This window comes from Hesperophylax consimilis, unplaced genomic scaffold, assembly GCF_061612785.1.
Source record: "Hesperophylax consimilis isolate HC1 unplaced genomic scaffold, BYU_Hcon_1.0 scaffold_32, whole genome shotgun sequence".
Taxonomy (NCBI): domain Eukaryota; kingdom Metazoa; phylum Arthropoda; class Insecta; order Trichoptera; family Limnephilidae; genus Hesperophylax; species Hesperophylax consimilis.
The window spans coordinates 731,108-754,159 of NW_028301262.1; the positions used below are offsets into that span (position 1 = coordinate 731,108).

Consider the following 23,052-nt stretch of genomic DNA (forward strand, 5'->3'; position numbering starts at 1 on the left):
ATTCAAAATATTAAACATGTGGCCATGGGTTAATTTATTTTTCTTTTCAAAATAAGCAGATAAGCACAATCATGTTTGTTTTTCACTGTTCTTTTCGTTTTTCATTTATTCAAGTATTTTGTTACTTTTGGGTTTTTTGTCTCAGATTAACAAGTGTCCACTGAAAAGTTTCCTCTTGATAACACGAGCCCTGATAGTTAATTTTCTTAGAACAATGCTTTGTCAGATGAACTTTGCTGTCAGGTAACATTTTGATATTTTTCTGCTTCAAAGACGTTTTTAATTTTAAAATTGTTTTTGGGCCAAAGAATGAATGGCTGAGCGCAATATTATTGTCTACGGTCGCACCTTTTTTATATGGCTTTGATTTTTTCTGCCTTGCATATCATCAACGCTCCGTCGGCTATATCTGTGGTTAAGAAGTGTGCTAACTTTTCCCATACAAAAAACCCGTAAGTGACCTAGTGAGTGGTTTATTTACGTCTTCGTGCATTTTGCTTAGTAACGCAATGCCATTATTGTTCCTTTTTTCTGAAGTAGTATTATATTCTGCATAATATTTGTTTTCCATTTATACAGTTTTGTATCACTTCAGTGAACATCACATTTTTTATTCCGAAGTAAATCACATTCTTGCACTTCTAATTTTCTAGTGACATTTCTTCAACACATTCGAACTGTTGCCTTGTAATCGTGTTAGTAGGTTCATGTTATATTGACTAAGTAAGACCTGAGCAACCTAATTGATGCATGTTAATTATAAGAATATATCAGTTTTACATCATTCGCTTTATAATATATTGAGTTACCCAACACCAACCAGGTTAACGCGCGACAGACGGTACATGGGGTTGTTTATATCTTTACACTGAGTGGAATACTTAAGCTTATTCTAATTAGTCAATTCCACTAGAAGTTACATTACATATGTTGTCTTGCGTTTACTCATTGTCAGTAATAGACATCACCAAGTTTGTTTTACTTTGCACCCATCACATCGAGCCAACCTACTCGATTTGTTTCTCACTAGTGAACCACTCGGGTACAGAGTGAAGGTGACAGCGCCCTTAGGATCCTCTGACCACTGCCTGATTACCACCTCTGTCCCATCCCCTTGAGTCTTGAACGAGCTGAAAGTCGACAAAGCCAGTGGGCCGGACGGAATACCTGCCTTGGTCCTCAAGAGGTGTTCTGCAGAAATGACTCCAGTGCTCGCGAAATTATTTAGGCTCTCTCTCAAAGGTGGAAAGGTGCCAGATCTTTGGAAAAAGGCAATCGTCCACCCAATCCCAAAAAAGGGGGACCGTTCCGACCCTTCTAACTACCGCCCCATAGCCATCACTTCCATACTCTCGAAGGTATTAGAAAGGGTGGTTAACAACAAATTGCTCACATATCTCGAGAATAACAATATCCTAAGCGATCGGCAATATGGATTTCGTCGGAACCGATCGTGTGGCGATCTACTCGGATATGTAACGCATATTTGGGGGCGGTACATGGAACGTTTTGGTGAAACCCAAACCGTTGGATTGGATTTTTTTTTTTTTTTTTAATATTTACTCCACACAGGAGGCCCTGAAGAAAATAATTTCCCTCAGGGCCTATGTCATCTTTGGGGATGCTGTGTGGAGGGTCTTTTTGTGGAAAGGAAGGAGTGAACATGGGTCTTGAAGAGTCCCATGTTGTAGGAGGGAGGAAACACAGAGGCCGGCAGTTCGTTCCACAGCCGAGCTGTTGAACTTAAGAACGAATCGTAGAAGCGACCCGTTCTCATGTGACAAGTGTCAACTGTGTACAAATGTTGGGCGCGCGTTTGGCGTGTATCCCGACTACGCACCGGTGCCGAAGGGATCAATGACGCTAGTTCCTCAGAGCATCTTCCATTGTAATACCGATAGAACAAGGACAGCATACCTACCTGACGCCTGTGCTCTAAAGATTGCAGTCCGTCTGTTAAGATTGGGGAATCTATCAAACGGACCGCCCGTTTCTGCACAGAGTCAAGGGTTTTTTTCAGGTATTTTGGGGCTCCAGAACAGAGATGGCTGCCAAATTCGACAGTAGGGCGCACTTGCGATTTGTACAGGGTGAGCAGTTGTGTACTATTAAAGTATCTGCGGGCCCTGTACAGTACGCCCAGCTTCTGAGAGGCCAACTTTACTCTGGCTTCGATGGAGCCCCCGTACCTGAGCTGGTCACTTATAGTTACACCAAGCATATCAATGGAAGGCCTGTTTGGAAGATTGCTTCCGTTGAAGGAGACTAGATTATCATTTGGATCCCTTTTAGACGTAATCAGACAGGATTGGGTCTTTGAAACATTAAATTCGACGAGATTATTTTTACCCCAGGAGGAAATACTCTCGAGATAACCGTCCATTCTCTGCTTCAAAGCCCTCCGAGCCGTTGGAGTTTGTGTGCCCTTTGGGGGCTTGTCAAACAAAAAGCTATCATGAACTGTACTGTCATCCGCGTAACAATGAATCGGTGCACATGTCAAAAGGTCATTGATGTGCAACAAAAACAAAGTCGGAGACAGAACCGATCCCTGTGGGACGCCAGCATTTATGGAGTGCGAGGAAGAGATGAAACCGTCAGCAACCGCCTGAATCGACCTATCCCTTAAAAAGTCAGCAATCCACGTACACAGGGATGCGGGAAGTCCGTAAGAATGCAATTTGTTGACAAGTCCTCGGTGCCAGACCCGGTCAAAGGCCTTGGATATGTCTAGTGCGACCGTTTGGGTCTCACCGTGACGTTCCAGGCAACGCCCCCAAACATGCGTCACATACGCGAGAAGATCACCGCACGAGCGGTTCCGCCGGAATCCGTATTGACGGTCATTGATAATTTTGTTCTTCTCGAGGTATGTGAGCAGTTTGTCGTTGATCACACGTTCCATCACTTTGGACAGAACTGATGTGATCGCTATGGGGCGGTAGTTGGCCGGGTTGGAGCGGTCACCTTTCTTGGGAATAGGGTGAATTACCGCTTTTTTCCAACCAGAGGGCACAGTGCCACACTTCAGGGACATTTTGAAGAGCTTTGTCAAAACTGGAACTATTTCCGCAGCACACCTCTGCAATACCAGGGCAGGTATTCCATCAGGTCCACTAGCTTTGTTAACATCGAGCCCCCGTATGACGTGGAGTACATCCCGATGCCGGATCCTCAGCTTTTTCATATAGAAGCCGCAGTGAGGAACCGACGGCGGAACAGCACCCCCGTCGTTGAGGGTCGAGTTTTCCGCAAACATTTTCCCTAAAAGGTTTGCCTTTTCGGTGGCGGTGTTTGCTAGTGAGCCGTCAGGTCTGGTAAGAGGTGGCAAACTGAGTTTGCAAAAATTTCGACCTATTGAGCCCGCAAGCGACCAGAATGCTCTGCTGCCATGCGGGCAGGCAGCCAGCTTTTTGCTGATCTGCAGGTCGTGTTCGAATTTTGACCTATTGATGATTCTCTTGCATTCCTTTGCCGATTTGTTGTATGCTGATCTGCTTTCGGGCGTTCGAGATGTGTTGTAGGCTCGGTAAGCCGCGTTTTTTCGTCGAACTGCTTCGGAGCATTGTCGACTGAACCACGGCTTTGAGCCCACACCAGTTTCTTTAGTAGTCGATTGTATGAAGCCATCCATCGCCGATTTGATGACTTCACCAATCTCCTGGGCACATCTTGAAGGGTCCGAAGTCCGAAAACAAACAGCTGACCACGGAAAAGCATTGAAATGGGCCCGCATACCGAACCAATCTGCTGACCTATAGTGCCACACTTTTCTCCTCAGCCTCTCATTTGTTGGTCTGAGGCTAACGGGGATTGATGTCATCACTAGGCAGTGGTCAGATGATCCCAGAGGCGCTGTGACGTCAATCTTATAACCGTGTGGCACAGTAGTTAAGAATAGGTCTAACAGATTGGAGCGGTGAGTCTGGACATCAGGAACCCTTGTAGGCTCCTGAACTAATTGCTCTAATCCGTAGCAAATGGCAAAGGATTCCGCCTGTCGGCCAGCCGAGTCCGTTGGGCCTGAGAACTTCAACCATGGTTCGTTATGAACGTTGAAGTCCCCCAGAACAACAAACTCGGCCGAAGGGTAGCGGGGCAAGAGATCATCAATAGTATCGCTCAAATGTTTGAAGAGCTCGGAAGTGTCTGATTCGCTATGGTTCGGTGAGCGGTATAAACATGCGTAGAATCTTGCCGTACTGGCAAGATTGACGCGCACCCACATTACGTCGAAGCTGGAGTTTTCCAGACTCAATAGTCGCACACAGTTGACGTCAGCTCGACTATAGAGGCAGACTCCTCCTTTCAGTCGGAATTTGCTTGCGAGGGTAAAGCCCGGGCAGTCCAGATAGGAGGAGTCTGGCGGCTCGGCTATCTGAGTTTCGGATAGGAAAAGAAGGTTGGGACGTTGGGACAAAAGATGATGATGGACGGAATTTAAATTTGTGTGCAGGCCGCGAATGTTGGCAAAATTTACCAACAGTTTTGGCCAGCACCGGGGACGCCTGCTACTCGCCGCTGTAATGATGTTAAAATTGTTGTTTTGTATGTTCATGAATTTAATTTTTTTTTTTTTTTTTTGTAAGGGTAGGAGGTGAAAGGATAGGTCTGGAAAGGAAAGGTATGAGGGGTGGGTAGGAATCTGGGGTTCAGGCTGTCCAGGAGTGATGAGCGTTTGGTTCCAGCCCACCCACTGCGGTGCTAGGCGATAGGCTGGGAGAGTCCGGCTGGAGAGGGCATCCAATGCGCCCCAAACGCTGCTGCTGGGTCCCCTCCGGTCACGAACCGGCACAACAGCAGTGGCGGGGTTTTTTCACTCGCTGATGGGGCAGCCCACCCTTAGTCGTGAGCCTGAGGGTCGGGCCCCTGTACTATCGAGCGGCCCGGACAGCGGTAACCGGTTGTAAAGGGTCTCCCTCAACCAGCATCTCCCAACTGGCCCGCCACGCAGAAGGTGGGCCGACGCACCCGCCACCAAGACCCGGGCAAACCTTAACCCATGAACCCGGGCACCCCTGCTAAGTCACCAAACGTAGCGAACCACTTGGGGTGACCTGTGGCAGAGGTGTTGGTCATCCAATAAATGGTTCCCAGGGCGGCGGTACCCATTCCCGCCTACCAAATTGAAAATTGATATCTCCAAAGCCTTTGACAGAGTCTGGCACCGGGCGCTTATCGGGAAGTTACCATCGTATGGGATCCACGCAACCCTGCATAGTTGGATTGCGGACTTTCTGAGGGGAAGAACAATTCAAACCGTGGTTGACGGCTCTTCTTCCTCACCGCACCAAATCAATGCGGGGGTGCCACAAGGATCTGTGCTGTCTCCGACGCTGTTTTTACTGCACATCAACGATCTCGTTGAATGTGCACCAATTCACTGCTACGCTGATGACAGCACCGTTCACGAGGGTTATCTTTTTGACAGGCCCCCTTCCACCTATGATGTCCGAACAGCTCGGGAAGTTTTGAAGCGAAAAATTGACCACCACCTAGAGATGGTTCGTGTCTGGGGTAAGGCCAACTTGGTCAGTTTCAACGTCTCAAAAACCCAAGCGTGTCTGATTTCGGCAAAGAGGGAGATCAATGACTGTCTGGTGCAATTTGATGGGAGCACTCTCCCCAATAAAGACTCCATTGAAATGCTTGGAGTTACTATATCAGACCAGCTCAAGTATCGGGGATCCATAGAAGCCCGAGTAAATCAGGCCTCCAAAAAGTTGGGCGTCTTGTACAGGGCTAGGAGATTCTTCAACAGTGACCAGCTGCTGATCCTGTACAAGTCTCAAGTCCGCCCAACTATTGAATTTGGGAGCCACCTTTGGGCTGGTGCCCCAAAATACTTGATAAACCTGCTTGAATCTGTGCAAAGGAGAGCGATCCGTCTGATTGACAATCCGTTGTTAACAGACCGATTGCCTTCTCTAATGCATAGACGCAATGTAGGCATGCTGTGTCTGTTCTACAGGTATTTCAATGGAGCCTGCTCCAAGGAGCTAGCAGCATTGATTCCTGATGCACCGGTGCACGTGCGCGAAACTCGACGGCCACGAACTGAACACCTGTTCACGGTTGACGTTGGCTTCATGAGAACGGGCCGTTTTTACGACTCGTTTTTGTGTAAGTCGGCTCGTATGTGGAACGAGCTACCGGCATCTGTTTTTCCTCCCTCCTATAATCCGAGCCTCTTCAAGGACCGCATTAAAAAATCCCTTCCTACAGCCCCTACCTTACTCCGCCTCACAACGCCGCCCAACCGGGTGGTGACATAGTTCCCCTGTCTGTGCACTGCACAGGCAGGGACACTCTTGTGAGGTGTCACATAAAAAAAAATAAAAAAAACCCTGAAATTGAAACTAATATCAAACATTTTGCTTTATACCAAATCTGGTCCCAAAAAACAGCTTAAGCCATTTAAAGAAACCTTTCTAATCTGTTTAAGGATTCAGGATGATACTGATAGTATCTAGCACTCAGATTACATTGTAGCAACTGGTTCAACTCTTGCAAAACTCAACTCTTATAACTTATTTACATCGGTTATATTAATCCAGTCAAATATATTTACTGCCAGTCATGTTTGTAAAGTCAACGCCGCATTTAGTTCTCTGAATGTTCTCTCTTCTGTCGTGTTATTGGTGAAAGCGGATATTCAAAATTTATAAAAATTAAAAGTTTAATGTATTAATGATTTTAAACATGAATCGAGTTTAAATTTAAATCATGGTGACAAGTGTATCCATGAAAAATATTTATTTTGATTTTGTATCATTCCATGTTAGACTTATATAGGTACTTAGCGTAATAACTGTCAACAGGACACCTGTGGTAACATAGTTTCCTTGAAAGCATTGTTAACTTTATGCGATAAAAATTTACCTTAATCGTATTACAGGCAAAATTTTTAGACATCTGCTCTCCATATTAATATTGGACATCTTTGGTGCTAGAGGTTAAAAAACAGTCCATATTATTTTTTGTATGTGGTCCATTTCACTTTCGAGGTTTTGAATATTTCGTTCCAACTGAAGGTGATCACAAACTAATTATAACCCTCGTAAATATGACTAATTCATTATTATTCCGTTTCAGCTCTAACACATTTCGAGCTTGGACCATTTACCAGAAGGCCATGGATCTTCTTAACACAGAGAGTGTTTCCAGCAAGGTGGAACCAGGGACGCAGGATGAGGACGGATGTGAAATGCCGTATACCGATATAGATATCTACCTCCCCGACGTAAAGAAGAAATGTTTGCAGTATGCGGCGAGTTGTAAGTTGCATTTTAATACCCTATACCGATCTCAATTATGCCCAAATACTTAATTAACCTTCTCGACTGTGCAAATGAGGGCGATACGTCCGACAATCCATTGTTATGTTTATTTACATGGGGTTTAGGGGGATACTGATAGTATCTACCTGTATTAGATCTATCAGATAATATTGGAGCAACTGATTCGACTCACTCAAATCTACACCATAGTAAATTTGACAGTTTTACACTTTGTGTGGCTACTGTCAATATAATAACTCATTTAGTCGGTTATATTAATCCAGTTTATTACATTTTTTTATTTAGTACATGAAATACATATTTGGGGATCAGTGGTGAGGCACGAAATGAAAGAAAGTTGTGAAGGTCACATGTGTTTATTGAGTCAGTTGCCGTGACGAGGAGATGATGTAGGACAAAAGTTGAATACTCCGGACGCTGCGGTGATGTGCTGGTCAAGCGCGGGTCAGTGAGTCGACGCCGGGCGCTGGTGACCGGGACTCGATGAATGTCAGGCACTGGCGAAGAACGTAGGTCTTCAGGCACTCCAGTGCTGACGAGACGGCCGAAGGTGCGGCGGACCTTGTAGGCGGTTGAGCGGGAACGATGTAGACCAGTGAGGATGCTGCGTGTCCTCGTGGTGGTCATGATGACGTGGAAGAAGCGTTGGTCAGGGACACTGGAACCAGGGCGCTTGTAATCCGTTGTAGCGCTGGCCAGGGACGGTGGCCAAGGCGCTAGGATGATGTCCCGATAGAGTCCATGATGGTACGGGCGAAGCCGGGTACGTTGTCCTTCGCGCTAGTAAGGAGAGCGCGGGTGATCACTCGTTGAACCTCGTTAACTGACGGCTGAGAGATGACTGATGACTGACTGACTCGCTGCGTCGGGCATATTTATACTACACGGCCGACGGCGGCAGTAGGTAGATGGATGGCAACTAAATCCTAGGCACTCGCACAGACTGGATGTTTCAGGAACCTTCGACAGCGTGGCAATTATGCGTAGGCGGCAGACTCGAACCTTCTGACGAGTTCTCGTAATGTCCCAGCGCGATAGTATTGTCGCGAGTAGATACTTGAAACAGGTAGGTTGCTTTGTTTTGATTTCGGCTGCAAATATCTACCTAAGTAGCAATTAGCAAGTACGTACCTAAGTAGGTCGAGCGGTTTATTATTATTTATTCAATGGATTATTCTCGACGCCACACATACCTATTAAAGATTCAATATAATTTCTCTTAAGGAACTGAGCGGTCTCTCTTCTGCCGTCTTATTGGTAAAAGCAGCCGTGATATATTTTAAATATCGATCTAAATTTTATTGCGCACTGATTTTTGCCGCACGGTTATTGATTGGAAATATTATTTTAGTTTAAATTTAAATCACAACGTCAAGTAAATCCATAAAATATAACGCGTTCGATTTAGTTTCGTTCGAAGTAATTGAATGACTCCTTCGATAGGAAGCACAATTGACAAATTATTATTTTTTTTGTACCTTAAGCATTTTTATGCGATAACATTAAAACTTTCTTGTATAACTGAATGTATATTTTGATTAACCTGTTCTCCATCTTGATATTTAACATTTTTGATGCACGAGATATTTATTGGAGGTGGTCCAGTTTACCTCCGAGATCTCGTTCCAACCGAATGTGATTATTATGTTATTTATTTTTAGCTGGGACCATTTACCAGGACGCAATGGGTCTTCCCAACAGTGTTTCCATCAAGGTGGAACCAGGGTCCCAGGAAGAGGGTGGATGTGAAATGCCGTATACAGATATAGATATCTACCTCCCGGACGTGAAGACTGAGTGTTTGCAGTATGCGGAGAGTACTCCGACAACCTCCAAGTTGGGTTATAAAGGTATTTTGGTTTCAGATTTTCGAAAAATCTTTCCTGTTTCGAATACAAGACGATTATTCTTGTTAATGACGTCCTTGACGTTCATTAGTTATTCTGTTATTTTCTTTAAAATTTATCTTCACTCTCAAATAAAGCAAACTTTTAATTTATAATGCTCACAATATCTCCGGTTTCTCAAAAGACCTGTAATTTAAGTTAGGTACATACATATTTAATATATACTAGCTATACCCCGCATTGCTGTGTGTCTATACAGAGAGTGAAACATTAGCGTCCAACAGATGTTGCTGGATTTCAAAAAAACATATTTTTACTTGTCACAGGTGACATCTATATAATAAAGGAATATAGAAACACACGCGTATTTGAATGCAACAAAGTATAAAATTTCTAAAGCGATCGGTGAAGGACTTTCGGAAATTTAAGATTTTAAACAAACGATCATTTAAATTTTACATTTACGCTGTGAAAAATCAAACAGACGGCCGACATAGCCGATATTTATATTTTAAAGTTGACCATTTACGCCCTAATTTAATCTCATTTTTTAATTTATTTTTTGTAATTCTCTAATTAAGCTTTATCCCCATTCTTTTAGACTTATTGGTGAACCTGAAGACGCATCGTCGGGAAAAACAACACTCTTGTCCCCATTGTAACTATTCTTGCATTCGAAATTCATCGTTAAAACAGCACTTGCGCACCCATTCTGAAGAAAAACCCTTTGCATGTTCCGAATGCCGTTATTCATGTTTTAGAAAGAGTGATTTAACAATTCACTTGTTAACACACGGTGGAGAAAACCCCTTTTCATGTTCCGACTGCAACTATTCGAGTTCTACTAAGGGACAACTAAAAATTCACATGTTTACCCACAGCGGAGTAAAACCTTTTTCATGTCCCAACTGCAACTATCAATGTTCCAAAAAGTGGGATTTTAAAATTCACGTGCTTACCCACAGTGGAGAAAAACCTTTTTCATGTCCCGACTGCAATTATTCATGTTCAACAAAGAGACAACTTAAAATTCACATGTTTACCCACAGTGGAGAAAAACCTTTTTCTTGTCCCGACTGCAACTATTCATGTTCAACAAAGAAACAACTAAAAATTCACATGTTTACGCACAGCGGAGAAAAACCTTTTTCATGTACCGACTGCAACTATTCAAGTTCTCACAGAGGAAATTTAAAAACTCACTTACGCAAAACTCATCAGAGGAGGTTCTAGGGGCCCGGTGTTATAGGTCTTTTAAAAACTGTTGCAAACTGTATGAGCGACATGTAAACAATATACAGAGATCTTCCTCAGCTTAGGGAATATTCATTGCCATTTATCTATTCAATTGATCCAAATACTCCTTCTCTACCTCGCTTCCGTTGTTCAATCGTGCTTCACCGTTATCTATTTCAACTTGTTAATTCAATGTTGAATTATTGTTAAACTTGGAATTTATTAAAGTTCTTGACGTAAAATGTGATTAAGATCAAAATGTATCCACTAAAATAGCTTGAGACCTATTTAACGTCTTGAAAACTAAACGTAAAAATTTCCTGCCGTGTATTGCATGAATTTGATGTTTCTAGTGGAGTACTTCAAGGTTCTCATGTAAGTCCGATTCTGTGCTTACTGTTTATCAATGGTATAGTTACTATATTTTATAACAAAGTTTTTCTTTTAAAAGTATCACTCACTAAGATCTGGGCGTCGTGTTCGAGGAAAAGAAGACGAACAAATAAAGCACTTATATATCTCGACATCTTACAAAGATCTAATAATTATAAAGAAAACTTTTTTTAATTTAATTAAAATCAAATTTAATAATGTAATTATTAAGTTCTGCAAGTATTTTTTGGTTTTTGTTATTGTTACAGCTGTTAAAAAATTAAATGGAGTTCTACGAATCAAACAAAAACAATAAAAAAAATATAAATATATATAATGAAAACGTTTACATTACGCTGGTCAGAAGCATTCTTGGATATTATTATTCCTCACAATGGTCACCTTTATACCAAATGCATTAACAAAAATTCAAGAATACAGCATACATTCTTAAGGCACGTAAATAAGTTAATTATTCTAATTGATATTTTTAGTTACATTGATTTAGTGTAGTTATTTAAACTACCCGAATCGTCACATTACATTGTCAATTTACAATTAATAACGGATTTTGAGAAAATTGCTTCCTCTAAAAATCAAATTTACTTCTTTTCTGTTATAATCTTTGTGTCAGTTTGTTATTATTATTATAAGATTATTAAAACCCCAAATGTTCTATAGTTCTTTATTAAAAAAATTGTATCCATGTATGTAAAAGCCCCACGGGCATTAAAATAAATTTGTTAATTTACTCCCTTTCTTAATAAATTTAAATTTGTTTATTTACATGTATTATTGTTTTAATCATATTTAATTAATCATCATTGATTACAAACACTGAATATTCTTCATATTGTTGCTCACCACTATTTCAAACCCGTCTTCTGTAGAAGAGAAACATTTAAAAAATGAAAAGCGGTGTAAACTAATTTTACGAATTATTTTAAGAAACATAAATGATTAAACTATGTAAATTGATTTATCAATTAATAAAAATTGTTGACTCAAAAAACTAGAATTCCCTCACTAAACACAAGAGCATTGTTTCTTTATGGTGAGGAAAGACTACTTTAATTTCTATTGTTTTATATTTTGTTTATATCTTGTATACTTACCTATGTAAAATTTTAAAAATAAAAAAAAAATCATCTTATAAAAGTTTGTTGTCTGCACCAATAATCTTTTTTTTATGTACAAATTTAAAAAAAAATGGCGAATGCATCAGTATTAGTTACAATTTTTAGTTATTCATTTTTTTAATGATTAATAAATTCACATCCTTTTAAAAATTAAATTAATTTATCAAAATCTTCAAAAACAAATCGTCACACTTACTCAAGAAGTAAAAAAACTGAAAACAACGCAGAATTATCAAGATCACCGTAATCAGAGCCCCCGCCGCGAATGGCATCATCTTTCGTCATCGATGCGTAATTATAATAACATACCGAGGTCAAGGTCACGCGGCAGGAACAATAACAATCAAAACAACAGTGGACATTGTTTTTTTCATGGAATATAATGAGATAAGGCTTATAAATGCAACCAGTCGTGCTCTTTTACGCGCACTAAGTCGGGAAACGACAAAGGAAGTTCGCCGTAGGGACGTGCGAATCGTCTCTTCATATACGAACGGGAGACTCGACTAAAATTGACGATGAATAAAACTGAATGATGACCCGAGCTTAGTAATTTGACAAAACCAAGCCCTAAGCTCCAAGTACAATAGCTTCTGGGTATAGCATTAACATCGAACATTTTGAACAGTATGTGCATGACACTAAGGAGTTATATCTTAACCTATATGATTGGTATACCACGCCACCAACTGTTCATTAACTATTATACCATTCATTTGATGTGATTATTTCGTGCATTGTACCTATTGGTCAGCTGGCAGAAGAGGCGCAAGAGGTGCGAAATAAAGACTTTAGAAGATTTAGGCAATTGCAAACCAGAAAAATCGACCGAACATCAACAAACAGAGATGTTAACCATGCTATTAATTACATCAGATCTAATAATAAATAGTTTTAGAGAGGATCCAAGAAAGAAATCGAGTTCACTTCCCTCTGAAGTGTTAAATTTACTTGTTCCACCCAACTCCGAGTCAAGAACACAATGTTTGCCATCTGATGACTCCTCTGAACATAACTCAGATAGCATCTAGTTTCAATAAGCATTATGCTTAAGCACTTTCTCACTAATCTATTGGTCCTGTATTCTGTCTTAAAAAAAATATAGATGTTTATGTGCAGTTGATTTCTCTCGCCGCAAATGACTCAAATAGCACTTTATTAGATAAGTAATAATTTTTTGTTTCGTTACTGTTCTTGTATAACTTTTGATATTTTTATTTTCTGACTGTACTTTCTGCAACTAATGCTTGTTTTTATTAAGTTCTGTTGCTAAATATGACTAAAATTGTTTTCCTAGATTAGTAATAATGATTGTTTTGATTATTTTTTAGTTATTTTTTTATCATTTATTTATACTTTCGCAATTGTTTCGTGATTTGTATTATATTTTCTGACTGTGCTTTTACATATTTATTATTCTCAAAATACACAATTTTTTTTCTGTTTAAATTTGTTTTCTTTAAAAACCTCAAATACGGTATTAATATTGTATTAATTATTTAATAGATTTTTTTTTTTAAGAAAAAAATTAAATTAATCACTTTCAACTCAAATTTTCAATACATTCAGATTAAATACTCCCCACAAGAGGGTTCCAAACACTTTAAAATTATAAAAGAGTTTTTTCCGTCTAGCATGTATGAAACAAAACACTGTGGCGGCCCCGCGTCACTGCGCGCGGGAATGCGCGGTGCGCGAGCGAGGCGCGAAAGCGGACTCAGTAAAATATATCACCTTTTTTAAATATTATTATTTATATTAATTTTTATTCATTAAGAAATATAAAAGTAAAAATTAAGTATTAATATTGACACAAAACTGTTTTATAAAGGGACAATTGTTTACCAGATTTTAAATAATTCAATTGCTTTGGGGCAGTACTTGTTATCAAAATTTTAAATTGATATTTTGTTTGCTTAATTGTTTATACCCAGAGCATCTATTCCGCACCCCGCGAAACCTGATTTATAAAAATAAAAAAATCCATACAATGGCGATCCACCCTAAGGCACAAGTGCGGAAGAGAATGATGATTTGATTTGTACGGAAATATATAAAGACCATCCATTTACCGAAGAAGAATGTCAGGAATCTATTTGCGAAAAGATTTCAGGTATTTGGTTGTCTTTATAATTTTTTTTATGGAATCTACGAAGGGATTTGTTTGTTTTGGACCTTACTTAGGCCTGCATTAAATGTTGAAGGAAAAGCAAAAGCTAGTAGAGCGTAACACGTACAAAATGAGTCCGTTAAACGAACCGTTGAAATGAAGTCGGTATTCTGTGTAGGATTGAGAGGGTATTCGCAACAAGACCTTGAGCATGTCAATACAGTTAGACATAAACAAGTTATATTTTCGATAATATTTTGTGATAATCAAATACCCACAGGTTAAACTACAGAAAAATCATCATGTTTAGTGTATTATTTTTTTAAATGATAATAATAGCATAAAGGATAACAAATAATTATAACAATTAGTTGCCTCAAACATCAATACAAATTGAAAATATCTCCGGAGTAAAAATATTTTTTTTCCACCTGTAAACAACCAACTTTATTTTTGTATAAAAGGCTTTGTTAGTGCTAAATTTCTGACTAGGTGGCGTCGAGACATATGATATCTTCATTTATTGGTGAAAAATTTTTTACTTGTCAAATATTATTATTTTTTAATGATAAACCAATGTTTATTAGACAAGGTTTATTTTACAGGTGGAAAAAATATAATAAGCAGTAATTGTTGATTGAGGTACTAGTACATATTGAATCATTTGGCGGGTTGGAAATAAGCCGACATAGCTCAGTGGTTTCAGAGCACCTGACTGGACATCAGAAGGTACGGTTGGAAATAAGCCGACATAGCTCAGTGGTTTCAGAGCACCTGACCGGACATCAGAAGGTATTTTCAATTTGTATGGATATTTCAAGCGACTAATTATTGCTTATAATTATTTGTTATGTTTTGTGTATTCTTTATTTTATCAAGTTTTTCTGTAATCAGGTGAAATGAGTACAACGGAACGTTATCATCTAGAGGAAGTCACCATCAAAGCAGAACCAGGGATTAAAGAAAGTGCCATTTTGTGTTCAGAAATATTTCATAGAAGTATTTCATAACATATTGGAAAATTGTGCCTACTGTGTATTTATTTATTTTTTATAATTTAATATTGATTACATTTTATGATTTTGACTGTCCAACTAGGAAGGATTCCCGTTTCAGGACAGTCAAATTTACAGGTTTCAAGTTATCCTAGACGAATACAGGATTTAAGACTAGCTAAAATAATTATGTTAAAACAAAGATACATAAAATGATACATAGAGGCGTTCGTGATTTAAAATTACATTTTTTAGTATCATTTTTGAATCAGTCCTGCCTAGATCCAACAACCATTTTGTCACTCTTGGACCGAAATATGACAAGTCACATAGTTTTAGCTGAGAGGGGATTTTATTATATATTTTAGGACCGAGATATGAGAATATTTTTTGATAAGCCGCTCTGTTGCTTGTTGGAACGGAAAGGTTTTTCCTTCCCTTACTTCTGGTTTGATGTTTGTGTTCGGCTGTTTTCATTTTGTTTTTATTTTTATGAACATGGATTACAATTTTTTTTTATATAGCACTGTCGGACATCTAGTACATTAAATTCCTTGAAGAGAGCGTCACTCAAATATCTGAAAGGTTTCTTCATTATAACACTAAAATAGATTTCTGTGTCTTCAATAACAATTTTATTATTAGTTAGAAGTAATCTAGAGTATAACTCAACAATCTGGTCTCCATTTTATAAGATTCACCAATTAAAAATTGAAAGAGTGCAACATAAATTTCTGCGATTTATTAATTATAAATTAGGAATTCCAAACGAATATCTTAATTACACTTTCCTCATGAACTTACTAAATTTAACCGATTTATCATTGAGACGCACAGTGTGCGACTTAGTATCTCTTTTCAAAATTTCGAATGGCAGACTGGACGCCATTGATTTGACGAGTCTTATATCGCTCCGTGTACCTACGCGCGACACTCGACAGACCGCTCTATATAATGTTCCCATATCTGCTAACAATTATTTTCAAAACTCACCTATTCAAAGACTTCACATACTCGGTAATAATTATAGCTCAATTGATGTTTATCATCACCAATCAGTATACAAACTAAAATACAGTATACTAGAATGTTTGTAACAGATTCATAATTTTTTTTCAAACGCATATTTTATTGTTTCATTAACTAAGCTTTGTTTTGTAAAATTCCCAATCGGGCAAAATAAAGATTGATGATTACAAAGATGGTTTACGACAAACTGTAGTGTTTATCTTTATATTAATAATAACAAACTTACTTGTCTTGTGTGTATTACCTACTTACATTATTGTACTCTTGTAACTACACTATATTTATATAAACTTATCGAACTCATTGTCCAAATTCCAATAACACCGTAACTATATACTTGAATTGTATCTACTTAACTACCTACCTATATCTGTTATATTTTTCTCAAGTTTATGTATTAGTTTAACCTATGTTCTGTAAAATATTCAACCGACGTACTTTGTACAATAAACTTTGCTTGCTTATATTTATAAAATAATAACACCATAACAATAACCCTACACATTGTTATGTAAGTTCATACTCAATTTATTATGCTATGTAATTAAAATATTTTATAATGCTACTGAACAACAAAACCCATAACATGTATATGTAAAAGCCTTCTAGGCGTTAATAAAATAAAATAAAATAAATAAATAAAAATAAAATAAAATAATATTTTATGCTTTTTGGTCAAACTGAAATTTTATTGATTACTTAAATTTATTAATGAATTACTTAAAATTATTCTCGCTTCGTCTTCATCTTCTACATTCAATCTTGAATTGTAAAATTTAAAAATAAAATGAATTATCTGGCATTTTCATAATCTTATGTAAACAAAAACCTTGTTTAAAACCACTCTGTAAATTTCCATCTCAACACAGGCGTTACACACCTAGTGAGATGGGCAATACGTCATTATTGTAATGAAATGTATTATTCAAATAATTAAATAAATAAAAATAATAAATAGACACATAACTGGACGGATGACGAACCTCGTACTGGTACTATTGGTGGATGAGGTAGACTTTCTCGCTGCAGCAGCTGGTTCAGTTTTTTCACCACCTAGGATTCTTGCTGTAGAGTCTCCATCTTCTATCTTCGTCGAACGTCACAGCAGTGCTGCCAGGGTTTGTTATCTATGTGAGGATATTGTGTCAGCGCTTTGTTAGCAGCAGACACATTCCTTAACGGATGATGAACCTCGTGCTGGCACTGTTGGTGGACGCGGTGGACTCTCTCGCTGCAGCAGCTGGTTCAGTTTCTTCACCACTTAGGATTATTGCTGCAGAGTCTCCATATTCTATGTTTGTGTCACCTGTTCCTGTTCTTCATTTAACTTCACTTAACTTTATTTTTGCAATTTTAATATTTTTAGAGGTGATATTTCGCAAAAGCGGCGCCATACAAACTGTTCAATACATAAAAAAAATAATTAAAAATTTCTACGGAACATACTAAGATGAGCACTATGATCTTATGGACGAAACAAATCAAGATGTTTTGGGATAACAACTAACGACGACAGAGGATTAAAAACCAATACAATACCGAGAAGTAATTACAAATATAACAGCCGATTGACAAACCCCATGAAACGTGGAATAAAAGCATATTCCGGAATTCGATATGGAAACATTTACTTCAATAAATTAAATATGCGCTTTTAAAAGAGTCTTCGTCAGCAACCCATATCTTAGACTATGTGTGAAATGCTAACTCTCCGTTACGGGCGTATTACTCTAACAGACCAAACAGCCAATGGCAGCACTTCGGGATGAACACGAGATTGCTTTTATACCATGCATTCGTTCGTTAGCGCAACATGCCAATTTCTATATTATGGTAAAATATCGTTTTAAACTAAAAATCGGAATAGCAAGATTTCATTGCTGTTTTAATCGCGCAGTCATTGAATTAATTGAAATCAAATCAATTATTTGAAATAAATGACAAACAGTGAGGTATATTACTGAGAGTAGGACGAAATCAAACTTGAATTGGAAATGAGATCTCTGAGGCGTATGTACGGTAAAAGGATCATGATAAAAGATGTAATTATGAAAGAGTATCTGAGATGATGTTCGAATGCATCGTTCGTTGCTTGCGATGTAGTAAGGTTTGATCGTTTCAGGATAGCTTGGACTGGATTTCGGCGGTCAATTGTCCGGTACCATTGTTCTTCAACACATCAATATTTTCTTTCTGGTGGCTCGTATTATTATTTTTTAATATCGGAAAAATATGAATGTTCATAGCTAATCGCTTATGTTTATAATATTTTATTTCAAAAAAGGATTAAAATTATAAATTTATTGCTGAAAATATAAACAAACCATCGGCAGATGCTAAAAAAAACCTGCGTGGAGTCCATATCGACAGCCGGCGACCGACTGACTGCCGGCTTTGGATGGGCGCTAAACGCACACACACAGCTATGCGGTCGTAGGTATCGAAGGTCCAAATACAACTGCGGACGTGTGGATTTCTCATGATCCCACATAGCGAACTAAAGCGGGACATAGCGTAGCAGTGTCGCACGGTTGATTGTATTGGTGTATTTGTTCCCGATTTTAAACAAAAATTTCTTATTTTTATTGAATTTGAAAACTATGGAAAACATTATTTTTTATTTCAGAGCATAAATGTATTACGGAAGAATACCTAAAATCTGAACCCAGAATTTAATATATTTAAAGAGTTATTTAAGTTATAAGAAGCAATGTGTAGTAAAAATACATCACAGATAAGGAAAGGTTAAAGCATAATCCATGATTCAATATGGGAACATTTATTTTAATAAATTAAAAATAGGCTTTCATTTGAAAAGAGTCTTTGTTAGCAATTTAAAACTTTTTGGATTGTTATTGATTTCCTTTGATGTTGATCTTTCGAGGCTAAATTTGCGCTAAATTGTGGATTTATTTTTAAATACTATTTTTAATAAAATACATGTAAATAAACAAATTAAAATTTATATTTATTAAGAAAAAGAGAAATAATAATGAAGTTAGTAAAATGACATGGTTCACAATGCTCCAAATGGGTCACTCGGCTTACTTCTGTTTTATAGTGTTATTTATAATGTTTATATAATCGAGTTGAAATATGTAAACTTATACGTTATTAAATTAATTTATTGTTTTTCGCTGGCTATCATAGGAGTAACAAATACAGGAAGGTGGTTTGTTGGAAGAATGTTAGTAATTTAATAATCATTAGATTTTTGTTTATAATTTCGAAAACTGACAATTGGCCGGCATAATCGTTCTTCAACAGATCCATAAATTCGATCTAGTTGGCCGTATTTAATTTTTTATTAAAAATTGAGATACACGTTTAACGTTCTCAGATGCACGAGCTGTGTTAGTCGGAGCTGCTTCCAAAAAAATAAAAATAAAATAAAGCTTTTTAACCTAAGCTTTACTAACGATTGTAACTTTTCTTGTGTGAACATATTACCTTGCATTTCATAGAGAAGTATGTGAATAGCAGTGTGGTTGAATATTTGAATACAAAATGTTTTCCGTTAATTGTAAGTCAGCGTGTGCTCGTCAGAAAAGATAATAATTATATTCACTCGAAACGAGACAAAGGTTTCCTTTTACTTTAGGTCAGGAAGTGTCTTGTCAGATAGCTATTCCGAAAAAAAGAATATTTGCACTAAGAACATGAAAAAGTTTTTTCTACACTGTGAGTCAGCATGTGGCTCGTCAGATAGCTCTTCCGAGAAAATGAATTTTTGCACTCAGAACATGAAAAAGGTTTTTCTTCACTGTGAGTCAGCATGTGGCTCTTCAGATTGCCACTTTGAGAACATGAATATTTGCACTCAGAACATGAAAAAGCTTTTTCTCCACTGTGAATCAGGCTGTGCCTCTTTAGATGGCCCTTTTGAGAAAATGAATACTCACACGCGGAACATGAAAAAGGTTTTTCTCCACTGTGAGTCAGCATGTGCGTCTTTAGATGGCCCTTTTGAGAAAATAAATTGTTGCACTCGGAACATGAAAAAGGTTTTTCTCCACTGTGAGTCAGCATGTTGTTCTTCAGACTGCCACTTAGATAAGATGAATAAGTGCACTCGGAACATGTAAAAGATTTTTCTCCACTGTGAGTCAGCATGTGGTACTTCAGTTGGCTACTTCCAGAACAAGAATAATTGCACTCGGAACATGAAAATGGTTTTTCTCCACTGTGAGTCAGCATGTGTTTCGTCATATCGCCCCTTCGAGAACATGAATAATTGCACTCGGAACATGAAAAAGCTTTTTCTCCACTGTGAGTCAGCATGTGGCTCGTCAGATAGCTCTTCCGAGAAAATGAATTTTTGCACTCAGAACATGAAAAAGGTTTTTCTTCACTGTGAGTCAGCATGTGGCTCTTCAGATTGCCACTTTGAGAACATGAATATTTGCACTCAGAACATGAAAAAGATTTTTCTCCACTGTGAATCAGCATGTGCCTCTTTAGATGGCTCTTTTGAGAAAATGAATACTCACACGCGGAACATGAAAAAGGTTTTTCTCCACTGTGAGTCAGCATGTGCGTCTTAAGATGGCCCTTTTGAGAAAATAAATTGTTGCACTCGGAACATGAAAAAGGTTTTTCTACACTGTGAGTCAGCATGTGGCTCTTCAGATAGCCCCTTAGAGAAAATGAATAGGTGCACACCAAACATGAAAAAGGTTTTTCTCCACTGTGAGTCAGCATGTGTCTCGTCAGAGCGTCCCTTCGAGAACATGAATAGTTACACTCGGAACATGAAAAAGGTTTTTCATCGCTGTGAGTCAGCATGTGTCTCGTCAGTTTGCTTTTTTTAGAACATGAATAGTTGCACTCGGCACATGAAAAAGGTTTTTCTCTACTGTGAGTCTGCATGTGTCTCATCAGATTTCCCTTTCGAGAATATGAATTGTTGCACACCGAACATGAAAAATGTTTTTTTTCAGGATGGGTGCGTAAGTGCCTTTTGAAATTCGACTTATCAGAATTGGAGTAGGCACAATGAGGACAAAATAATTTTTTTTTCAAAGGATGCGTCTTGTGATCTGTCGAAAAAAATAAAATAATACGATTATATAGGCTTAATACGACTTAATATCTACACTTGGCGTAAAAAAGCACAGAAATTGATAACAAAATACAATGGCAGAAATGATTATATTTCATAAAAAAAAATTGTTTTTACCGGACTGGACAATTCTTTCAAAGCGTACTAAGCATTCTTTTTTTACATCCTGCAGGTCTATGTCAATTTCCATACAAGAGAATCCACCATCATTATCTTCTCGGCGTCCGAGTTCCTCTTTGACGGTAATAGTCTCCACATTAATGCAAGCTATAAAACAACATGTACCTACATTGATCATCGATGTAAAACACATTTAAAAGAAGCTTAAAATAGAAAAGATAAAATACATAATTGATCAACCCTGCAGAAGTGAGAAATAGGTGAAGAGAGTTCAATGTTGATTTAAGAAAATTAATGAGAACGACCCCAGATGTCCGCTTCAGAAGGAAAAAGCATTTGCTCTTGAGCACCTTCAGTATGGAGTTGTTGTTTTAATTTAAGGGAGTTTTATTCCATCAATATGTATTTTTAACGTATGAGGATGAGGTGAAAACTTGAGGAATCGAGCACTTATTGTAAGCATTGGCGGCTTCTGTGATCGTAGGGTATGGTCCCATCAAACCAATCACAAATAAACTCCTCAAAACAATACACATTTTCCTAAACATGAAAAAACATATTTAAAATAAAACAATTGAAAAAAATAAACTTTGCACTTTGCCAATGATTTATAGAATATGGAATTATTGCTTAGGGAGGAGCAACAAACTCGGCCATCGATTCGTTAGAAATCGCACGGAAAACGATCTTAAAGGTAATAGTAAAAAAACATAGACTGACTGATACAGACCAAATATTCAACACTTGTCACAACGTACTTTATAAACGCCTACGTTAAAACACTACTAAACTACATTTTTGACCTAAAAATCAAATTTCAACTTGCACAAAATTTCGCTAACAGACCAGTTAGACAAGCGTACAAAGAAAACACAAGAACTTCGACGGTAAATAAAAATTTGGACAAATACACTATCAATACCATGCTATAAAAGCTTTCAACAGTCTAACACTTGAAAATAAAATTGAGGTAAACAAAAATAAATTCAGACACAAAATTAAAAAATGGATTTCAGAACAAAAAAGACATAATTACCAAAATGTCATAACATAAAATAATAAAAACTGTACCTAACAAACAGAACTAACATTAAACACACATCACTCACAAACACACAACATATAATATAAATAAACCATTTTTTTACCTTATTTCATTTAAATTTACTTGAATATTAAATCATTTTTTTTTAGTTTAAATTTATCTTATCTTATGTTTTTTTTCTTCACCAACATTTTATACATTTTCCTTAAATGTATTATAAATATTATTTTGTATTATAAAATGGAGGCCTCAAGATATTGTGCCAAATAATAAAATAAAAGTAAAAATAAATGGTTCTCGACTAGAAATTTGGAGGTCCCGGGATAAAATCCCAGCGTGCCCAAGCAAATTTTATTAAATTGATTCATGGTAATTCACAATATATTCTTATGGCACGTCCCTGAGTGGGAGATACTCTCGGTTTCAACTTGGTGTAATATGAAGAATTCATCATTTAAACATTGATTGAAATGACGAGATCTGAACAGCCGGGCACTTCCCACCTTTCACCTCCCTATATCCATCCCGTCCTTTATACTTCAGCCACACAACATAAATTTACGCCAAGAGTTTGAGAGTTCAAGAGTTGGGACACGTGTGGGGTATTCACAAAAGTAAATAAAAATTATTAAGTTTATCTAATGTTATAGTTTGGCTGTTTCCGGCAAAGATATATAATGATGAAAACTAAAATAACTACCGCTAAAGAGGACAGCCTTAATAAACACATGGCGACAGCGTTAATAAACACTTTCGCCATGACAATCCAAAATGGACTTGGATTAACATACAATTT

At 37.6% G+C, this 23,052-nt stretch overlaps 1 protein-coding gene across 1 annotated transcript in view; it reads left to right on the forward strand.

Moving 5' to 3' along the window:
* The first annotated feature begins 214 nt into the window (after window positions 1-214).
* LOC149409257 (uncharacterized) overlaps window positions 215-23,052 on the forward strand; it is a 254,749-nt gene continuing 231,911 nt past the window's right edge. Inside the window, exons 1-3 of the mRNA XM_089649975.1 lie at window positions 215-243; window positions 7,096-7,277; window positions 8,963-9,151. Of these exons, the coding sequence (XP_089506101.1) occupies window positions 215-243; window positions 7,096-7,277; window positions 8,963-9,151 (400 nt within the window). The remainder of the gene's footprint in view (window positions 244-7,095; window positions 7,278-8,962; window positions 9,152-23,052) is intronic.